The following is a 19,391-nucleotide window of genomic DNA, read 5'->3' as shown; positions in this document are numbered from 1 at the left end:
TTGAATTGGACGTAAACGATAAACATACACTTGTCCATAAAATATAATGAAAAACCATTTGCGAATTATTTTGAATTGATTTCTTGACTACCCACGTTAGTACTAAGTACTAGTACGTACTAGTCGACAGATCGAAATGACATGCTATGCAAAGACAGCTTTATAACTACTCGAATAAAGATGAAAAGTAATGCGTTAAGTAGTTGCATCAAGAGATTTAATTTTTTCGTAACTTTTAATAATTAAGGCGTGATTTCCATTTGACTTTAATGTATACTTAATGAAAAAACGTGATGTACAGTGCCTAATTGACTATGAAAAAGAGGCAGGTTTAATTTAATCGAATAGAAGGTAAATCGAAACACTTAATACTCGCATATTTTAAGACTTTCTTATTTACGCAGTTCATAATAAAATGTAACAGATAATTACGTGTTTAGATAAGCAGCTGACATAACGTGAATCTATGGTTAGAATACGTATCTTGAATTGGTTTTTGAAGGTTGTTCATTTATTGTATTGTTTAAGGTAATTTAGAATTCAAACAAAAGGTACTTAGATCTCACGAATGTTTGGGTCTCTTGAAGATTAAGATATTTAGATTGTTTACATAAAGAATACAAAAATAGCACGGTTATTGACGTCTATATAATACATAATATTATCGTCAGATAAAGTTAATTGGTTTAAAGGAGAAACTGAACACGTTTTTAGTAGGTAACTAGCGGTCCGCCCCGGCTTCGCCCGTGGTGCATGTTTACGTTTTCTCTACATAAAAACCATCCTCGTACTTCAAGGAATATAATGGAAAAAGAGTTATCGAAATCGGTTCAGCCGTTCTAGAGTTATGCGCTTACCAACACATTTTGCGATTCATTTTTATATATAAGAAGATTGTGTAGCTTTAGAATAATTCAGAACGCAAATCCTAAACATTGAGACATTTGTAGTTTGAGTAATCAATATAAACATGTAGCATTGAATTTGGTGGTGTACACTCATCAGTACAGAATCTTGGCCACTTACAAATTTGGAAAAAAAAAAAAAAAAAAAAAAAAAAAAAGAATAAAGTTAATAAGTTTGAAGATATGCAGATACTTTAAACTTATGTTAGGTAGTAAAAACATGAAGTTCAATAATAAGTTTTGTCTTATTTTTTGAGCAAGCCGAAATTTGTAAATTTAGATAACAATGTCATATTTTCTATAATTGTCTAAAGGAGATTGCCCAAGTGACTATGGCACTTGGTATCGCAATCAAACTTATTGTGTCAAGATAGCTCATAAAGCTTGATGTTAGTACTTTTAGAAATGATTAAAGTTTTCTTTAAAAAAAAAATACTTTATTGAGTTTAAACTAACGATGAACGTTAAGTTTTACATTTATTACATAGGTAATATTTTAATTTACAAGACAAATGTGAAAAGTAAATCGTAATAAACATTATTTCAAAATAAATAACGTCAAACAATGCGTCGAACACATTCATTCAACATTCATTTCAAATAGATACTATGACATAATATGACGCAGGATGCTTGCAAGAGAGATAGATATATGTGTCAAAACAAAAACTTTTACTTTTATTTCTATTTATTCGGTATTATTACGACTTAATAGTGATAAATATGATCATTATAAATACAAATAGGAATTAACAATATCACGAACACGCGACACAACTAGTATTTTACCGATTCCATACGTGGTCATACATGTTTCAAAAGACAAACTTTTACTAGGTATTATTTCAATTTAGCCGGTCTACGAATCCTACAAAATGTCTAATCATTTTGAAGGACAGACGCTGTTTATAAAATGTTGGATAATGTTATACACTTCTATACAATATTCGTTTGAAAATAGAAAAAAATATTTTTGAAAAGGAAGGGCAGGGGTGGAAGCTAGTACGGAATGAGTTTATCAAGTATCAAACTAGTAGGTTTGATAAGTATGTTCTGATTTTAAGAGTTCTTCATTAACTTAGGTTTCAAAGTTCTATTGGGAATTATTAATTAATAACTTGATAACTGTATAATTCTATAATTTTTCATTATGTGATTATTTGGAGCGGAAATTAATTAATTTTGAAAAAGGAAGGGATGTAGTGTATCTATGAAATAGATATATACATTGTCTCACGTACACCAGTGGTGGGGAAAGCTTATAGCTGTCATTAGTCAGTCGACGGCCGATGCCGGACTGGAATGGACGTGTTCCCGCACTATTGAGTGTAGTGGTGAGCCAGTGCAATTCTACATATATACGTACTGTAAGCACAGTACAGTTACCAAAACATATTATCATTCCTAAGTGGAAGGCACATGTCGCGAGGGTCAACTTCGTACTTGGTTACTGCTTTTGTTGCCCCTTGTTTCTAATTGTGACTAAATATCACGACGAACAAAGGTCAGATGAAACGTTAGCGATTACATGATTCAAATAAAAATAACTCGTTTTACTTTTATAAAAGAAAACATAAGAATGCGCTGTCGAAAAATTCCTTTTTAATTTCGTGGCCAAAACAATTTCTGCGAGTATTAAATACTTATTTTTAGCGAACTTCATAACAATGAAAAAGTTTAATTTAACGGTCTTATACAACATTAAAGTACACAAGTTTTCTTATTATTAAAATCGACCGCGGAAAGAGCATTAAAAGTTTGGCATGTCTTCGAAAACTTCGCAACTTCTCAGAAGTTGGCAATATCTAACTAAATGTGAATGGAGAGATTTATGTCTCTCAACAATTCCTTTGATTGTCTCATCGTTATACTTTGTTACGACATCAATTTATTTCCATTCTATATTTATCGGTTACAAATCTATTCGCTACAATATGGCTCTATAAAATATAAATATTGTTTGGACCAATTGTATGCCAAATTATGTATGCAAATGAAATTAGATTGATATCTATGGGATCATAGACAGTTTAAATGTAAAAATACTGTTAGAGGAAAAACATTTATTTAAGTGAATTGTGATGTGAATTCTTGTGGGTGATTTTTTAAATGACCGTAATAATGTCAGTTTCGGCGTCGTAAATTACGTTTAAGATGTGGAAGTGTCCCAATATATTTTGCTGTTACGTCATGCGATATTTTAGCTAGACCGGGATAACATATTATTATTAAACACACATCGTTGCAAATAGATCCTTATCCCTCGTGAAATGAATTGTTTACATTTTTTCTACAAGCAAAAAACAGGTACACGCATGTTCGGACAAAGGAATGTTCTTTTCAAAAGAATTACAGGGCAATTTTTTGTATGTAAACAAAAAAACATTGCCTTTCTACCCGAAACTCTTTGTGAGCCATAATTATAAGTAAGAATAACTTCGGGGATATCTTTTGTTGGGAGAGGGGAGTTTTTCTAAGCGGGTAACGACCGCGGCAGGTGGTACATTAGTTGGCGGCTGATAAATAAAATTCAACAAAAAATGAAGCAAAAACTGGTTAAAGCGAGGACAAACGCCAATGTCAAGTAGAGGTCGTTGTAGCATCGATATCCATACGCGGCGACACATTTAACGCAAACACACATTAGTATGTGGAAAACACAACGGGCTTCTGAGAACCGACGTGAATTATTACCATTTAAACCATGCATAATTACTACCGATTGGAAATCTTTGTATTACGTAAAGTTGCATCTTTAGTTTTCAAACAAGTAAATTATTCAATTTACGAATGCTCAGCTAAACATTAATACTAGCTGTAAACACCTAAACATATCGAGAAGCAAGAGTCGACAACAGCTATCATTTATTCCTACATCAAGAACACGTTAACGACATGCAATAAAGTTTAAAGGTCTCCTCTTAACATTCATCCGGTCGAATCCATTAATATAATGAAGCTGCAGTGAGCACATCACGTTTCCACGACCGCATGCTCCACAAAAGGAATGTTCAGTATTATTATTACGATCCAAAACGAATTGACACTGTTTTTTATCCGTCCAGGTAGCGCAACAAAACCATCGGGGAAACCGGTCCGGAGAAAAAAAATCTCTTTGTAAAGCGTAAGGCATAAATCATGCAGAGCCACGACCGGTTCGACCGTATTCCCGTCTCGACTTCGCCGCCTAATGAGCCTTCAATCAAGGTCGATTCTTTGGATCGTTGCTAAATTACAATCTGCTTTAGATAGCTATTATGCATTCCGTACTCATCGGCGATACGCAATGTATGCTCAGCGCGTTACTTTTCCGTTACGGTACAAGGTTCGGCGAGACTGTCGAAACCGTGCATAATGTAGATTTGAGGGCATTATTAACACTTGGAAAGTCAGAACATTACAGGCAATAACGAAAGTGGCTACGAGAGCAACTATTGTGTGAAACTGAAAAACAAACATTTCTCATTAGAGGAGTAGCGCGAACGGACCTATTGTTCTCTGGGAGGACATAACGGACTGTGTCGGATTTGCGTCAACGCCACGGAGACGACGACCTTTACAAAAGCACGATGTAACCTCACTTAAAAAGTTTACCATCTTTAAGCTGGAGCAAAATAAATTTAATCAGTGAAACCTTTCATAAATTGATTAAGTATGTTTCAAAATAGAGATGATAATTTGAACAGCTGAAACAAAACAAAGAAAGAGGTGCTGCTACTTTAAAATCGTGTTCCATTTAATAATACGTTTAAATTCTGCGCACTATAATTCAAGCAATATCCATTAGATTTTTTGCTGATAAATGTACGGCAAAACAGTATGATAGCTATTATGAGTTCAATGGCCGCTGGACCTCGGACCAATTCGCGACATGAGATTGAATAATAAGTTGATTGCGATTGCGAGCAAACCCAAGGCCGGCTGCCATTACTGCGCTGCGGATCCGCCATTTTGTGCGGCGTGCGGCGTGCACCCACAGCCCACTGTTTCAATCATTTTGTTACTAGATATGACCCAGTTCAACTATTCAGTCTATTACACCAATTACGTATATTCTAGAACACGTACGCTACGCGTACAGTAATGAATGCTTTTTGCATACTGCTTATAATTTATTACATTGCTATTTATAGTCAATAACACTCAACATTTTTATTGCATTTGCTAGTACATATTTAAATTTATTGGCAGCATTCTAAACACATTTCCATATTTAAACAGTATCAAACAAATAGGTCGAGTCGCGAAACATTGACGATTTATTCATACAACAATACTATGGAAAGTTTTCTTGTTTTGTTAATAGTTTGTATAGTTATAGAAATATTTATAATAGCTCTTTAACGTAATTACTGTAATTGAAATAAACGTGGTGGTGGCTTCTCTATATTTACATTTAATTTACTCTTTCTGATTCATAATTAATAATAAATTACAAGCTACAAAATAATAAATACCTACGTTTATTTATGCGAAATAAACATTTATTAAATAATCATTTAACATATATCAAATTTAATTATGAATACTTAATATTCGTTCAACAAACTTCATCCTGCAAATTGCACAATTTTATGCAATAATATACTATTGAGTATTGACTATTGACCTTATGCGCCTTACACTCGATACTATCTTTTTATTCTGGGAAATGCACTTAAATATAATTGTATGCAACATTATTTAACATTTTACGTTGAACGTATTTATATTTCATTGAACAAAAAATGTTTCAATGTTAATAAGTCCATATATAAATCAGATGAAGGTAAAACGTATAATGAGCTCGAGTTCATTAAGTAAACATTAAAAAAAGACAATTAACGAGCTAAATACGAGCGCATCTTAGCGGATGAACAGTGATCGTGATGTTAATTGATTTAACCCACTTGAATGTCGATCCGCTCCGACAATTGATTGCTACAAGCGATAAAATAAAATCAATTCACGTTGCATACGAGTAACGAGGATACCATCTACAAGTGCACGAAAGGCCTCGAACGTCAATCAACTAACCGTATAATACAATGCGACCGATTACATAACAACCCGCTTTTATCGGCTGATATTTCATCTTAATATTCGATATCAGAAACGCCGATAATTATCGCTTAAAGGTCAATGAAACGATCGAAACAAAATGTTTGTTCACCTTGAATGTCTAAGCGATAGATATCGCGCGATAAAAATGAGCCGATACGATTTCATCAATTACGAATTTTGTAAGCGAAAGTACGCTCGAGTGAAGAATTTAATAGTCGGAGCTATCTCGAAAACCACTCAGATTTACGAGCCTAATCAACGAAATAACGACGTACACAGCCGCCGAACATAAAAACTGGGCAGGTTCTAAAGAAAGGGTTGTGATAAATTTTTCTTAGAACCGATTACGTTTCAACGGCGAATTCCCTTTAAGGGGGCCATGAATCCACACACTCAGGGCCGATTAGAGGGAGATGGTTGCATGAGATTATCTATAAGACAGCCATACATATATACCTATTACCTTGTCTCACGCAATGACTATTATAAAATGTAGGGCCGGTTTCGAGTTAACATGTGTTGTAGGACAAATAAAAGTCATAACGGACTGAGACCATAATTGGGTGAAAAACATATTCGACACAGCGAGGAATTCGCCGTATGAGGCTGGTGACTCAACTGATCCCAATTACGTTACAAACAGTTCATAATTGCTAACATGTGGAAACAAAGTCATTATATAATACTAGCTTCTTGTTCCTATCAAATTAACATTAAGAATTATTATTCTTATCATTGAATATGTCATCAAAGTATTTTACATGGTGATATATTCAAATATAAATATTATTCCTTTGACAACATCTTAGCGAGTCGAATAGTTTAAGAGCATCTCCACACAACTCGAATCCTATTCAAATCAGGATCTGAATCTCAATAAACTCATAAATCGAGCCGTTACTGTCGCACAATAAATTTTAAAAGAGAGATAAGGTTGATATACGAATGGCTATTACTAACGGCTTAGGTTATAGAACATAAAGCGACGTGACTGAGATAGGACCAGTTCGTGTAACGGTACATTGAGGTGAAAGTACACATATTGCAGCGTAATGTTGACTCGACTGTGTAAAACATTAATCTCGAAATAGAAGTGATGACCATAATATTATACAAGTTACGTAATTCAGTTATTATATATTTCTTTAATATAAAAATGAATCGCAAAATGTGTTGGTAAGCGCATAACTCGAGAACGGCTGAACCGATTTCGATAATTCTTTTTTTATTATATTCCTTGAAGTACGAGGATGGTTCTTATGTAGAGAAAACGTAAATATGTACCACGGGCGAAGCCGGGGCGGACCGCTAGTTTCTTTAATAAAAACATTTGACAAATAGAGACACTTACAAGTAGGAGAGGAGACGTTATAACTTATAAGTATATCGATATTTTTACAAGTCTAAACTGTTGTTGAAACTAGTTTAATTATAATATTTGAGTTTTAAGCTGCAACGATTATCTGTGCAATAAAACAATAAAACAATCCTAATTAACCTTTATAATTACTGATAATTAACGAGAACCCGTCTATTTAAATTTAAATGCTCAATCCAAATGAATAAACGTAGAAAGCCCTGAACAATTTCAAGGCTTAAACCAGAATCGTTGATGAAGAACGAAGCATCGGCGAAATAGGATTCGATTATCGTGCCGCACACGCAATCACTGCACGCAAAACAAACAGAGCGATGCACGAAAAATATGTAAATTCCTGTTTATACAGTGGACAGGGACGGAAACGGTATATCGTATTTGCGATTCCACATCAATATTGTATATATGGATACGATTTGAATGCATAAACGTAACAAATAGTTGTACAGATTCGCGACGCGTTCACGGCCGCCTTCCAACCGGCCATTGTTCTTTACGTAACGACTACGTGACGTTAACGATGCGACTTATTATGCTTACGCAGGTGCCGCTCGGGTTTCACGGTGTCGATTTCCCCGCCTATTGTTCTTATAATCTTAACGCTAATCTATGCATACGCTTAGCATATTTTTTCCTACACTTCCCATTGTAATCTAACTATGCTTGGACATTGTAATCGCTGAATCGTTTAATTAATATATGCGAATTAATTAATATTGTTTTTAACTTTGTTTTTTGTAATGAATTCATTATTCCCATTTATACCTATAAATATTTAAATACAGTATTATTAAAGCAATTATTTAACACGTTTATATTTGTTTGAATGTATGTTCATGTTGGTCTAAATTTAAATCATTGTTCATCGACAAAAACGTTTAAACAGCGCCCATTAAGTAAAATATGATAAACAACCCGCTCACGCAGCTAGCGCACTTTTGTTTCTAATTAAGCCGTAGTGAATCACGTCTTACGAGTTGCGTGTCACCTTCGCGTAATTGCAGCCGGATGCGTGCCACGATTTCAGTGCTCAATCATTCCGTTCCGTTGAGCCGCTCGCCGCCAAAACATCGTTGTATTACACCTCGTTTCACCTCATTACAATCAGGTGGATTAGAATTTAGGGATCGGGGTGAGCGCGGCGCATTCCTGCACGATTGCCGCCCCGACCGCGCGACCCCTCGAGGCACGAACTAAGCGCTCATGACACATTCCCCCTCGCCCCCCGCGCCGCCCCCACCCGCCGCTCCCCCCGGGCTTCGTCGGCATGCAAATTTAATATTGTTACTTATTCCAACTTCACAAGGGCACTGGTATAAGCTGTATGTAGATGTAGAGCGAAACGTGTTAGCGCGGCTGTTTTTGTGCACGCGGGGAACACAGCTTGGGGTGATTCTATTCGAAGCTGAAGGGTTTCATTATCGCTATTCGTAAATCAGTAAAGTGAATGAGAATGGAAAATCGGTCACATTCAATTAGAACGCTTTATGCATCCAAATTATGTAATTCATTACCATCGACGTCTTCAAACAGTAACGTAACTTAGAAATTTAAATGCAGATGCATACATATATAATCACTAGAGACAGATCACAGAAACATCTATGATAACTTCAACCTTGAAATGCAGATGAATTGCGAATATGTACTCATTCTGAAATTTACGGAACACCAGTGCATGTAGCTGTAAATATGTAAAGTTATGCAAACTGCGCACCAACGTGAATATATACGTAAAATTTCACGTAATATCACCACCAGAATGCAGATTACTTCGTTACATAACAACGTATCTCTAAAATTAATCTTTGTGCCAAAAATACGCGTTTCCTACACGAAATATGTCAGCGTCAACGTAAATGATAATATTATAATGAAACTTGTTTTATAAATACTCATGTCTAGGTACATTTGTTAATACTACACGGCGAACATATCTAAAATATCGAAACGAGTTTTCAAAGCACTCAATTAATTCTGTCCTTAAAGTTATGGTAATATTGACCCCAAAACCGTGTAATAAAGACTCAAATATAAAGTATACCGGTACCAATTAAATTAGTAATATGCGAAATATTTTGTCTCTTATCATTTCGTTTCCAAGAAAGGTCCTTTAAATAACATGTTAAATTATGATATCAGCAAAAACTGGGTTTGAAAGGTAAAACCTCCGTTTTTGGAATAACCAGATAAAGTACAACTACATGAACATGTTCAGCTTACACACATACTTGTTAAACTCATTTATTTTAATAAAAACGAAGATCTTAGAAGTATATGTTATGTTAGTCTTTTATGCGCTTTTCAGCTGATAATATCACAATACAACGACACAGTATTAGAAAATTGTTGGTCAAAAACCGTAATGTAAATAAGCCCGTCGCTCCGAATAAAGAGTTTCATTAAACCGCGTTAATTGAATTTTGAATAAAAAAGATGGTGGGTGGACGTGGGGCACAATGATGGTCGCCAAAACCAATTAAAAGCAAATTGTTCAGTAAACAAGCGAAGCAGCGCGGAACCAATATCCGAATTCCGTTTAACTGACACAAAGGACTGTCGTTTCCACCATTGTATATTTGTGTGTACTACATCAACAACTAGACTAAAGACTTCTAGACAGATTATTTTCCCTTTAGTACGACGCAACGGCAAGATGATTAATATATTAATTACCATATGAAAAGGACCAGTGAACCGTGTTCAAACCAAGGCTTATCTAACACCATGACGCGCATTACATTAATACGAATAATATGTGATTATAATTTATATATATGTAGTTGTTTAACAGTATCTACATATTGCTATATACATTATACAACTTAAACTTCGTATTAAGAAGTTTAAGAAGGATGGAAGAGCAAAAATTTTCCGTTTATGATCCAGTAAACTTATTTCTTGAAAGTTCATTTCATTAACTTTTCAGTCTCAATGAGAAATTGTACGTTCATAACATTGTTTGTTTTTTATGTACGTAAAATTGAAATATTTCTCACTTTGTTTTTCAATAATAACTTCTAAACTAAGATTGAGAAAGACATCTCGTTTCCAATCTAAAGTTACAAAGCGGTCTGAAAACAATTACGATATTATTCAGTAACAACTTTTCAAACCAGTTTTGTTCTCACTCACCGACAGGCCAGCATTACTCCAACGAAAGTGACCGAACTTCCGAACAACGGAAAAGTTGAAACAATCCGAGCAATATTTGTTTGGGACTTTAAGTGTTCACAACTTTGAAACCAATATAAAGTTCGCTACTGTCTGAATACATTACATAGTTGCCAACTATGGATACAGATATTCAAATTATCTCGCTCAATTATTACTCAAAATTATACGAATTTCTGTGAAATAATTCTTGTGTTTCAAGGACAAATGATTATGTTAAACAGGTACCGTTTAGATAACTTTAATTACGTTAATTCATATAGTAGATAAACCTTATTCAAGTTGGAATAAGAAATAAACATTCTGTATAAATCTTATCAATATGTAACATATTCTTAACGTGAACAAATTATGGCGTATACTAAGAGAAGGTAGATGAATATCGTGATGAGTTTACATAACCATAAAACACACGACAACGATACACATTTTAATATTTATTAGCGATTGACGAAATTATACCAAACGGTTGTTCGAATACAAGGTGTCAGACACAGCTCTTTATTATGTAAATACGCATCGGTCACGGTTACAAAATTTAATTTATTTTGAATTATTCAAGAATAATTAAAGCGACTCATTCATGAAAATTACAATGTCAAAAGAGGGAACGGTTGATTTACGAAAATTAATTTCGTATACCGGGTCGTGTTTTTGCATCGAGACGTTTGAAACGGTCATAATATTACACAATACAGAGATTGTAATTTACAATTTAAATAGGGCTATAAAGGTTATAATACAATGTATATTGCCGTTATAGATACTTCACAAATATGTAGAGTAGTTGAGCAATTAATCATAGAGATAAAGTTAAATTACTTTTGATAGGTATTAGACCGGGAGATACTGACACAAAATTTCGAGTCATTTGTAACAGGATGGCGGTTCTACAGGGGTCTTAGTACGTAATTACAAAAAGAAAAATGATGGTGTGAACGCTGGTACCGGTGGGTTAGTCGCGTGGGCGTTAGTCGAACTCGTCGGAAAAATAGCGAAAGTCAAACGATTTGTAACACAAAAATTTTAGAATTTACCGATAGCCCATAAAAAAGAAGTAGGCGGTAGTGTCATGCCATACTTTTCCGGTATGACTTACAGCCCGCCATACCGACGCGAATGTGTTGATTTAAAAAAAACAATTATTCAACCATTTGTACCAAGCTAACTTTTGCACAGGTAACCATCGTCGTGCAGCCATTTACGAAAATTGCCATGCCATACTTTTCGGACGATTCCAAATGGTCGCCATACCGCCGAAAATCTGCAATTTTTTTTTATTTCGCCTATCTTTTTGTACCAGTATTGCATTTGGCTTTTTGGAGAGTATTTGATAAAATGTGACCACTATTATATTTGCCATACTTCTAGTAGGGGGAAAAAGTGCTGTCATACTTGAAAAATAAATTTATTATTAATTTATATAAGTGAAGATTTCCAACACCTAGATCTTTGATATTTTGTATTTATATTCGTTGATCCTCAAACTTACAGGAAAAATAAGTGCCATACTGTTACAAATCGTTTGACTTTCGCTATTTTCCGACGAGTTCGACTAACGCCCACGCGACTAAGCCGCCGGTACCAGCGTTCACACCATCATTTTTCTTTTTGTCATTGCGTACTAAGAACCCTGTAGAACCGCCATCCTGTTACAAATGACTCGAAATTTTGTGTCAGTATCTCCCGGTCTATATAGGCTAATAACTAAAGTCAATATGTACTGGCAGTAATGAAGGTTAAAATTATTTATCCAAAGTTAGTTTGTATCTACATTTAATTTAAATGTATGTAGTTAAATATTTCATTTTGATAAACTGTAAGTAGCTAGTTTTGCAACACATTTATTCGCATATTCTGAAATAAATAATCCATGTGAAAATATTTTTACTACACGACTTTCAAATGCGGTCGATAATAATTAATACATCAATTAAAATACTCTACACGTTTTGAATGTCTTACGAGAATCGAAAATAGATCATTTTGTCTATTAAAAACTCAAAAGAATTTAAAACAAACACGACTATCTATGTAAATACAGCACGTAGTGTGATTTACATGACACATCCCTGGGAGGGGTCGCAGCCAGCCCGTGACGTCACACGCCTGTCACGAACACAGGCCGAAATGAAAGCACGTTTTATCAGCCTTTATCGTGGATACAATATTTCAGTCAAAGGATAACCTTTTAGCCGAAGGACGCACGTAGAATTTAATTTCTTATTTGTCGACAGCTGATGTGATACGAATAGAAATGACTGTAAACTTATATTTCTCCCTGGAAAGTGCTTAGGTTAGGTGTGCTTTGGAAACGACGAGAATAAATATGGAAATTTCGTTTTAAGTCAAATCATAAGAAATGTTATGCCTTATGTATATTAAAGTTGAAAGCGAAATTTATTATAACACTACCATATTTATACACGAAACACGTTGAAATCGAAAAATATTGTATCCACGAATAAAGATATCGAAATATTTAAATATTAATATTGACAACTGTATTAAAATTCAATAGCCATAGAAAATAGATATATATCAAAACTAAAAGGTACATTTTAACAGTTAACACATTCAACTCTAAAATCCAAAGTGGAATACGTTATATCAACTGACATGACAAGTAACAAATAAAAGGTTATGTTTTCGTGTGAAAAACACACATGTTCCGATTCCATTTCATAGCAAATGGACGTCATCCATCTTGATTCTTGACTGCAATCGCCAGTCCGAGCCCTCCATTAGAGGAAGTATTCGAACTCGGATTTATGTTGAACCCACAATATATAAATCAATTGCTATATTTTTATTTCCCGTCGAGTTATTGGAAATAATTCCATAATAATAACAGGTTCTATAAACCATTACGTTATAACGTAACGTAATTCAATTATAACAATCCTACGTAGTGAATTGTAAAACACGACTGATTAATAAGAATGTATTGATGAGCATTATTCCTCATTAATCAATGCAAAACGTTATCACACAAACAAAGCAGTTAATTACAAACGATAGTTTGTGTCATTAATCAAACTTTCTTTTCGTCATTAATTCGTTTGTTTATATCTCGATTTCTTTTCAACTGTGTCTATTCATTATACACGTCCTCAGTAATTACAGACATCAGTGAAACATTTAATACATAGCAGTCAATGGAAATACCATTGAATGCACATCCAATTTCATTTCAGACTAAAGCAATGCACCTGAATGGTTGAATCCTCCACTATTAAGCATCCGGAATGGATCCCCCGAGAGCCTTTGAGGCTACAACGTTACGTGTAATCCATACTAAACCTTATGCCCAGAAGACCGTTTATTAAGCGGTACTATCGTTTCTATTCGCTTTACATAATATATTTAATCACTGGGTAATATCTCTCGCATAATTGTTACGTGCAATATTAATAGCATTCACTGTGTCATAATTCAGTACATTTTCCGTTAAAATAACTATTTTATGTTAACCTTTTATTTAGTAGTTAAGTTACAAGTGATAACTGCGTTAAAAACAACCGACTTCAAACTTGCACTCGCAACATTTACAAATATGCAGACAAAAATGCTAATAAAATAAAAACTACTGGGCTTATCCGAATAAAATTTTTATGGGACCAATTCGACACCATCCCGCATCGAACAAAAAAAGAATCACGTAAATCGGTTCAGAAACCTCTGAGTAATCGGTGTACATACATAAAAAAAAAAAAAAAAAAAACATACCGGCCGAATTGATAACCTCCTCCTTTTTTTGAAGTCGGTTAAAAAGTACGAAATAAGAAAATATTTTCAACATTTCATTAAAACACAAATGAAATTCCATTTGTGAGAATTCGGATGCATTCTATGTAAATGATTAAGGTAAACACTACTGTTATTTTCCATATTATTTCCTCAACATGACTTTAATTAAAAATACAATTGTAAAATAGTTGGCATTGTTGTCATAATTACAAACACAAACGTCATTGAATTGTTTTCTTCATATTTATAGCTTAACATTAAAACAATTAGGTATACCTAGACCATGAACGAAGTTTAATAAATGGAAAAAGGTTTTCAAGGAAAGAACATGAGGACGTTTGTTCAAGAAATTAGTAATTGATGTTCGTCATATTATATTGTTCAGACTATAACACATAATATGCTCTTTAAATACATAACCAAGCTTGTACACATTCAATAATATTCAATGTAGTGAATATATTACCTGCTGGCTGGGGCGGAGTGGGTTCCGTAGGGTTTATTTGTCCGTTGTTCCTCACAGCTGCTTTTTTTCTACCTCCAGTGGTTGCTGGACTCTTGGTCGCCTCTCGCTCCACTCTCTGTAAATAAAAATACATTTTTATATACTTTAACTGGATGCCAAAAATGGTAGTCGTACAAAATCGTACACGACAAAAGAACTATAGTAGAGTCTAGTAGGTAGAGTCATGGTAATAGTCGATATTACTAAATTATAGTACAAACTATTGCATAAGCATAAATGATAGTATTATTTTCAAATTTACAACAGTACGCTTTATTAAGATAATGGTTATTGTTTGACTGTTCGTGATTAACCGACCGTTCTGCGGTCTCATTAAAATGTAATTTAGGCCGACTCTAATCTTCGACGTCGCATCCGCCGTTCGTAATCAAAATTTATGGAACGGAATCGTTTTAAAAGTAAGAAATCTGGAGATTTGTTACCAGCAGGCATGATTTAATAGTATTAACGTTGAAGGAATGAACCTATAGGTACTATATCCGAGGCCGAGTCATCGATGTACGAGTCTTCCAATACAATGAGTCAGCGTTTTTAGCCTTCAGGCTCGATATTGGCAAGTCAGCGGCGCACCTCGATCATTGCTGACTTGCGGGAATGAACCGCTCACTGCACTTATACTGATTGATAAACGATAGCGATAAGCCCTATTAGAATTGTTCCATTCATTTACACGGCCGTTTACTCCAGATGCGACAAGACTAATAGACGGCTTCAGAATTAATCTGCACTTTGGGCCTTAATCATAAATCAAATGTAGAATTGTAGGGATGTAAATAACTAAGATAATGCTTGAGTAATGTGCCAAATATTCTGCTCTATTGTTATAAAATTGTAGTTCTTCTGTTACATAAACACTTAAATAAAATTTGTCTCCCTTCTATAATAAGATTAAAAATAATAAAACCATTAAAGGCAGCTGAGCTGTAGACATAAAACATCGTTGAAAATATAAAAGGGACGTAGAGTACTGACACGACATTCTTACGTCTTTAGTGCTTGAAGAAATTGGGGCAACTGTGGCTAGGGTTGCCAAACAAACTTTAAACTTTATCTATGAAAGATATTATAGATAATCAAGACATACCCAATTATTTAATCCCAAAACAAAAGCAAATACACAGTACACAAAGAAATTCTAAATAATTATTACTGTATTCATTTCACCATCCATAAGTTGATTTATAACAAAAGGTCTAACCGAATTCACCGGTTCGCAGCCCTACTGGCGGGCGGTTCTCCCTGAGGGAGGCAGAAAGGCCTGAACTGTTTATGTGCACAAGCTCGGAGCTCGAACAATTATGCTTTGACAGCGCGCTGCGTCATCGGGAAATTGACAAACAGCCGGTTTATGGATCTAGGAAGTATTTTGATAGCTATCGTGTTAAGTAAACTTCGTTGTGCCGCCACTTTGAGACTAGACGCTTGCATGCTTTAATAGCAATGAGACGCAATTATGTTAGATATAAATTGCTCACAGTTAATATTAATATTCGTTTATTAGAATGTATTATACAAATTTCACGTTGCGTTAAATGAATCCCGTTGAGAAACATTGCAAATTAAAATTTTATTCGTTTATACGCTACCTTTTCACAAAAAAACGTATTCTATACAATATATATTCGTGTGCTATAGTGTTATCGCACTTGCGTGAAAACATATGTAAAAATAGATCAATGAACTAAAACGTATAAATCTGATCAAAGCACAAACGATGAAATAAATAAACAATAAATAAAACGCATCAATCGTCGATCCCTTGATTGTAAAATATACAAATGCTTGTAAACTTAAATGTAAACCATTCATTCTTCGTTTGAAATTTAGGTTTTTGTACCTTTAAAAATCTATCCATGATTATAAAAATATCTATCAAAATTATTAGTAGCCTCACTACTGTAGTTACCCTTACCTATGCGAAACCATTACGTAATTTTCAAAAATCTACAAACTTTCAATAAAATATGTATATTCGTTTTCAATTCTCAATATTTTTTACATTTTGTCAACCTGTAATCCTGCACTATGCAGCTAAGTATTATGTATGATGAAATTATTAACTACTTTACATAAACATTTTCGCTAATCTTCAAAAAGAGTAAAAAGATAAAAACAAAAGTATAAGTGAAAGTAACGTATGATATAGAAAGTGGCCGCACGTTGGACTGACCTACGCAATGTGACGAAGTGGGCCACGGCGCTGATTGCACAACCATCATGCTTTTAGCCTCTAATCTTCGGAATACGGTAATGTTCATGTTTCCCTTGTTTTCTTTGCGTTTTGTAGCTTTTTGCTTGAAAGATTTGGAATATTTAGTTTCAATTTTCACATATTATAATACCTACTGTGAATTCGCTAAAAAATAGATATTTTATTTCTATAATGAAAATAATATTGAGAAATTACATTTAATTCACTGACACTAGCATTATACAAACCAATTATTAAATTGTTTAGTAATCTTTAAATTCAATGTATCATATATCGAACAGTTACCGCCATCTATTAACAACCGGCGGAACTAAAAGATCGATGACACGTAACACGTGAAATATAACTTAATCCTTCACTATGAGTCATAAAAGAAGGTCACAATTCCGCGTTCGCGTGCAACGAGGGTGAAGTAGCAATTTCTTCATATTACTACTCCCCGCTGCGCCCTCCCTAACCCCTAGCGGAGTTCACGAACCGTATGCCATTTCAACACTTGACACTAATGACAGAACCGTAACGTGGCGAGTGCATGCGCCTGTTTAATGCCTCTACACCTGCTCCTTCCCATTTCGACGTCCTCGAGAATATACGCATAGTATTCAATTACGAAATCTTTTCATTTTAATTTCACGCCTCCGTCATACCACTTTTGTGGTTAAGCGTACTTTACCTTAATGAGAGAGATGTAAAGATGAATTATTCAACACAATAAAACGAAACTTAAATACTTTAGCACTACGGAATGAAAACATAATTCACGTTACTCAGATATTTCTTATTCTGGAAATAAAGCTCAACATTTCATTACAAATGTACATAAAATTTCCTCAATCTCCATCGCTGACGTTGACCCGCGTCCTCAGGGAGTGTTCGTAATAAACTGACATAAGTATTTAATCTTCTATACAACTCTACAGATCATAATAGAGACAAATATTTTATGAGAGTAATAAATAAAGGTCAACTCTACATTTAAATAGAAAACGCAGCATCTGTGAACGCGTATGTGTTACATGTACAAAGTAACATAAGAAAATCCCAATTACACTAAAACAGAATGTAATAACACGAAGGCATAAAATATTATTACTAGACAAGCCTCTGAAACGTGGTGTGCATTAAACGTAGGGCATTTCAGACATACATAAAAGCAAACGATCCATTTTATGTCAATGTTTTACTTGTATGTTAGTCACCTTGGAGCCTACAGTTCTTACTTTGTGCTACTCGTAACACACAATTATACAACTAAATAATAATAAAACATTCAAGAATTTAGATTCAACAATATTACCCTAAACTTGCAAGCGAAATTTCTAGCCTCAACCATTTGAATAATCCATTAAATACGGCAATTAAAGCAGACAAAACTCTGACAAACTTATTGCAAAATCTAATCTAATCTAAAAACTAATTGCAGTAAAACTTTCTTTTCTTATCGTCTGCGTAAAACCTTGGATTGAACTTCGACCTCAGAAATCACCGTTACTTAAAGTGCCAGTCTAAAAACTAAATGCTTGCAATAGATATGAATGCAAAAAAGTTAGGAAGTAATTAGCCCACAGCCCGTAGCGAATCAAATTCGTCTGGGTTCCGCATCTGAAAATCACGTTTCGACACAAATTAATCAACACGCTAACTTTAGTACTTCAGTTAGCTTTATTATTCGAATAACTAGGAAACAAAATATGGAAGCAATAAAATAAATGTGATCACTACAATATTGATATTGTTATATGATATAATAATCAAATCAATGTTTATTAAGCTAGGAACAAAAAAAGCTTCACGAATACTGTTAAGCAATTTTCTATTAATGCTCTTGTAATTACGAGTACCGTTTGCTCATTATAGTTTATTCAAACAGCCGATATCGACAACCATAACATCCCACACACTACCTATCCAACATTACAATCTCCGGCAATAAAATTGGTACTGTAACTTATAAGAGCGATGTAATCAAATATGTTTAACGAGCCAAGCGTAGGTTGCATATTATCGTCGAAGTAGAAGCCAGAGGCTTTGTGGAAGGGCCTTTGATATGCACAATAAACAAGATAGGCATTGTACGAGGGCGTAGTGAACCGTAGCGCACAGGTACTGAATACACGTATACATAAATTACACAAATACGATCGAATTGTGTTCACATGGCAACAGAGCACACATTCATAACATAGTTGAATCGTGATTAAACAACAGCCCGCGCTCTATTGTTAAAATGTCGCACTGGAAATAATACAACAGTGAAACGTGACGAAGTTCCCAGTTAATTTTAATGTTCAATTAAATAATTTGAGTAACAATTTTTAAAAGTGAAAACTGAAAGGAAGTTATAACAGAGTTGATTGCTTTTAAACAGTAAACAAGTTTGTTTCAATAAGGTCAAAGGAAGTA

General features: G+C 34.3%; 1 protein-coding gene across 1 annotated transcript in view; it reads right to left on the bottom strand.

The window, feature by feature from the left end:
* Kdm3 (Lysine demethylase 3) overlaps nucleotides 1-19,391 on the bottom strand; it is a 160,160-nt gene that overhangs the window by 71,090 nt on the left and 69,679 nt on the right. The window contains exon 7 of the mRNA XM_090109322.1: nucleotides 14,717-14,831. Within this exon, the coding sequence (XP_089965448.1) occupies nucleotides 14,717-14,831 (115 nt within the window). The remainder of the gene's footprint in view (nucleotides 1-14,716; nucleotides 14,832-19,391) is intronic.

This window comes from Colias eurytheme, chromosome 14, assembly GCF_061535395.1.
Source record: "Colias eurytheme isolate Ceu_HAF_F1 chromosome 14, ilColEury1 Martin Lab GWU primary, whole genome shotgun sequence".
Lineage (NCBI taxonomy): Eukaryota > Metazoa > Arthropoda > Insecta > Lepidoptera > Pieridae > Colias > Colias eurytheme.
The sequence above is the reverse complement of the archived record's forward strand: the minus strand, read 5'-3'. Positions and strand labels throughout refer to the sequence as shown.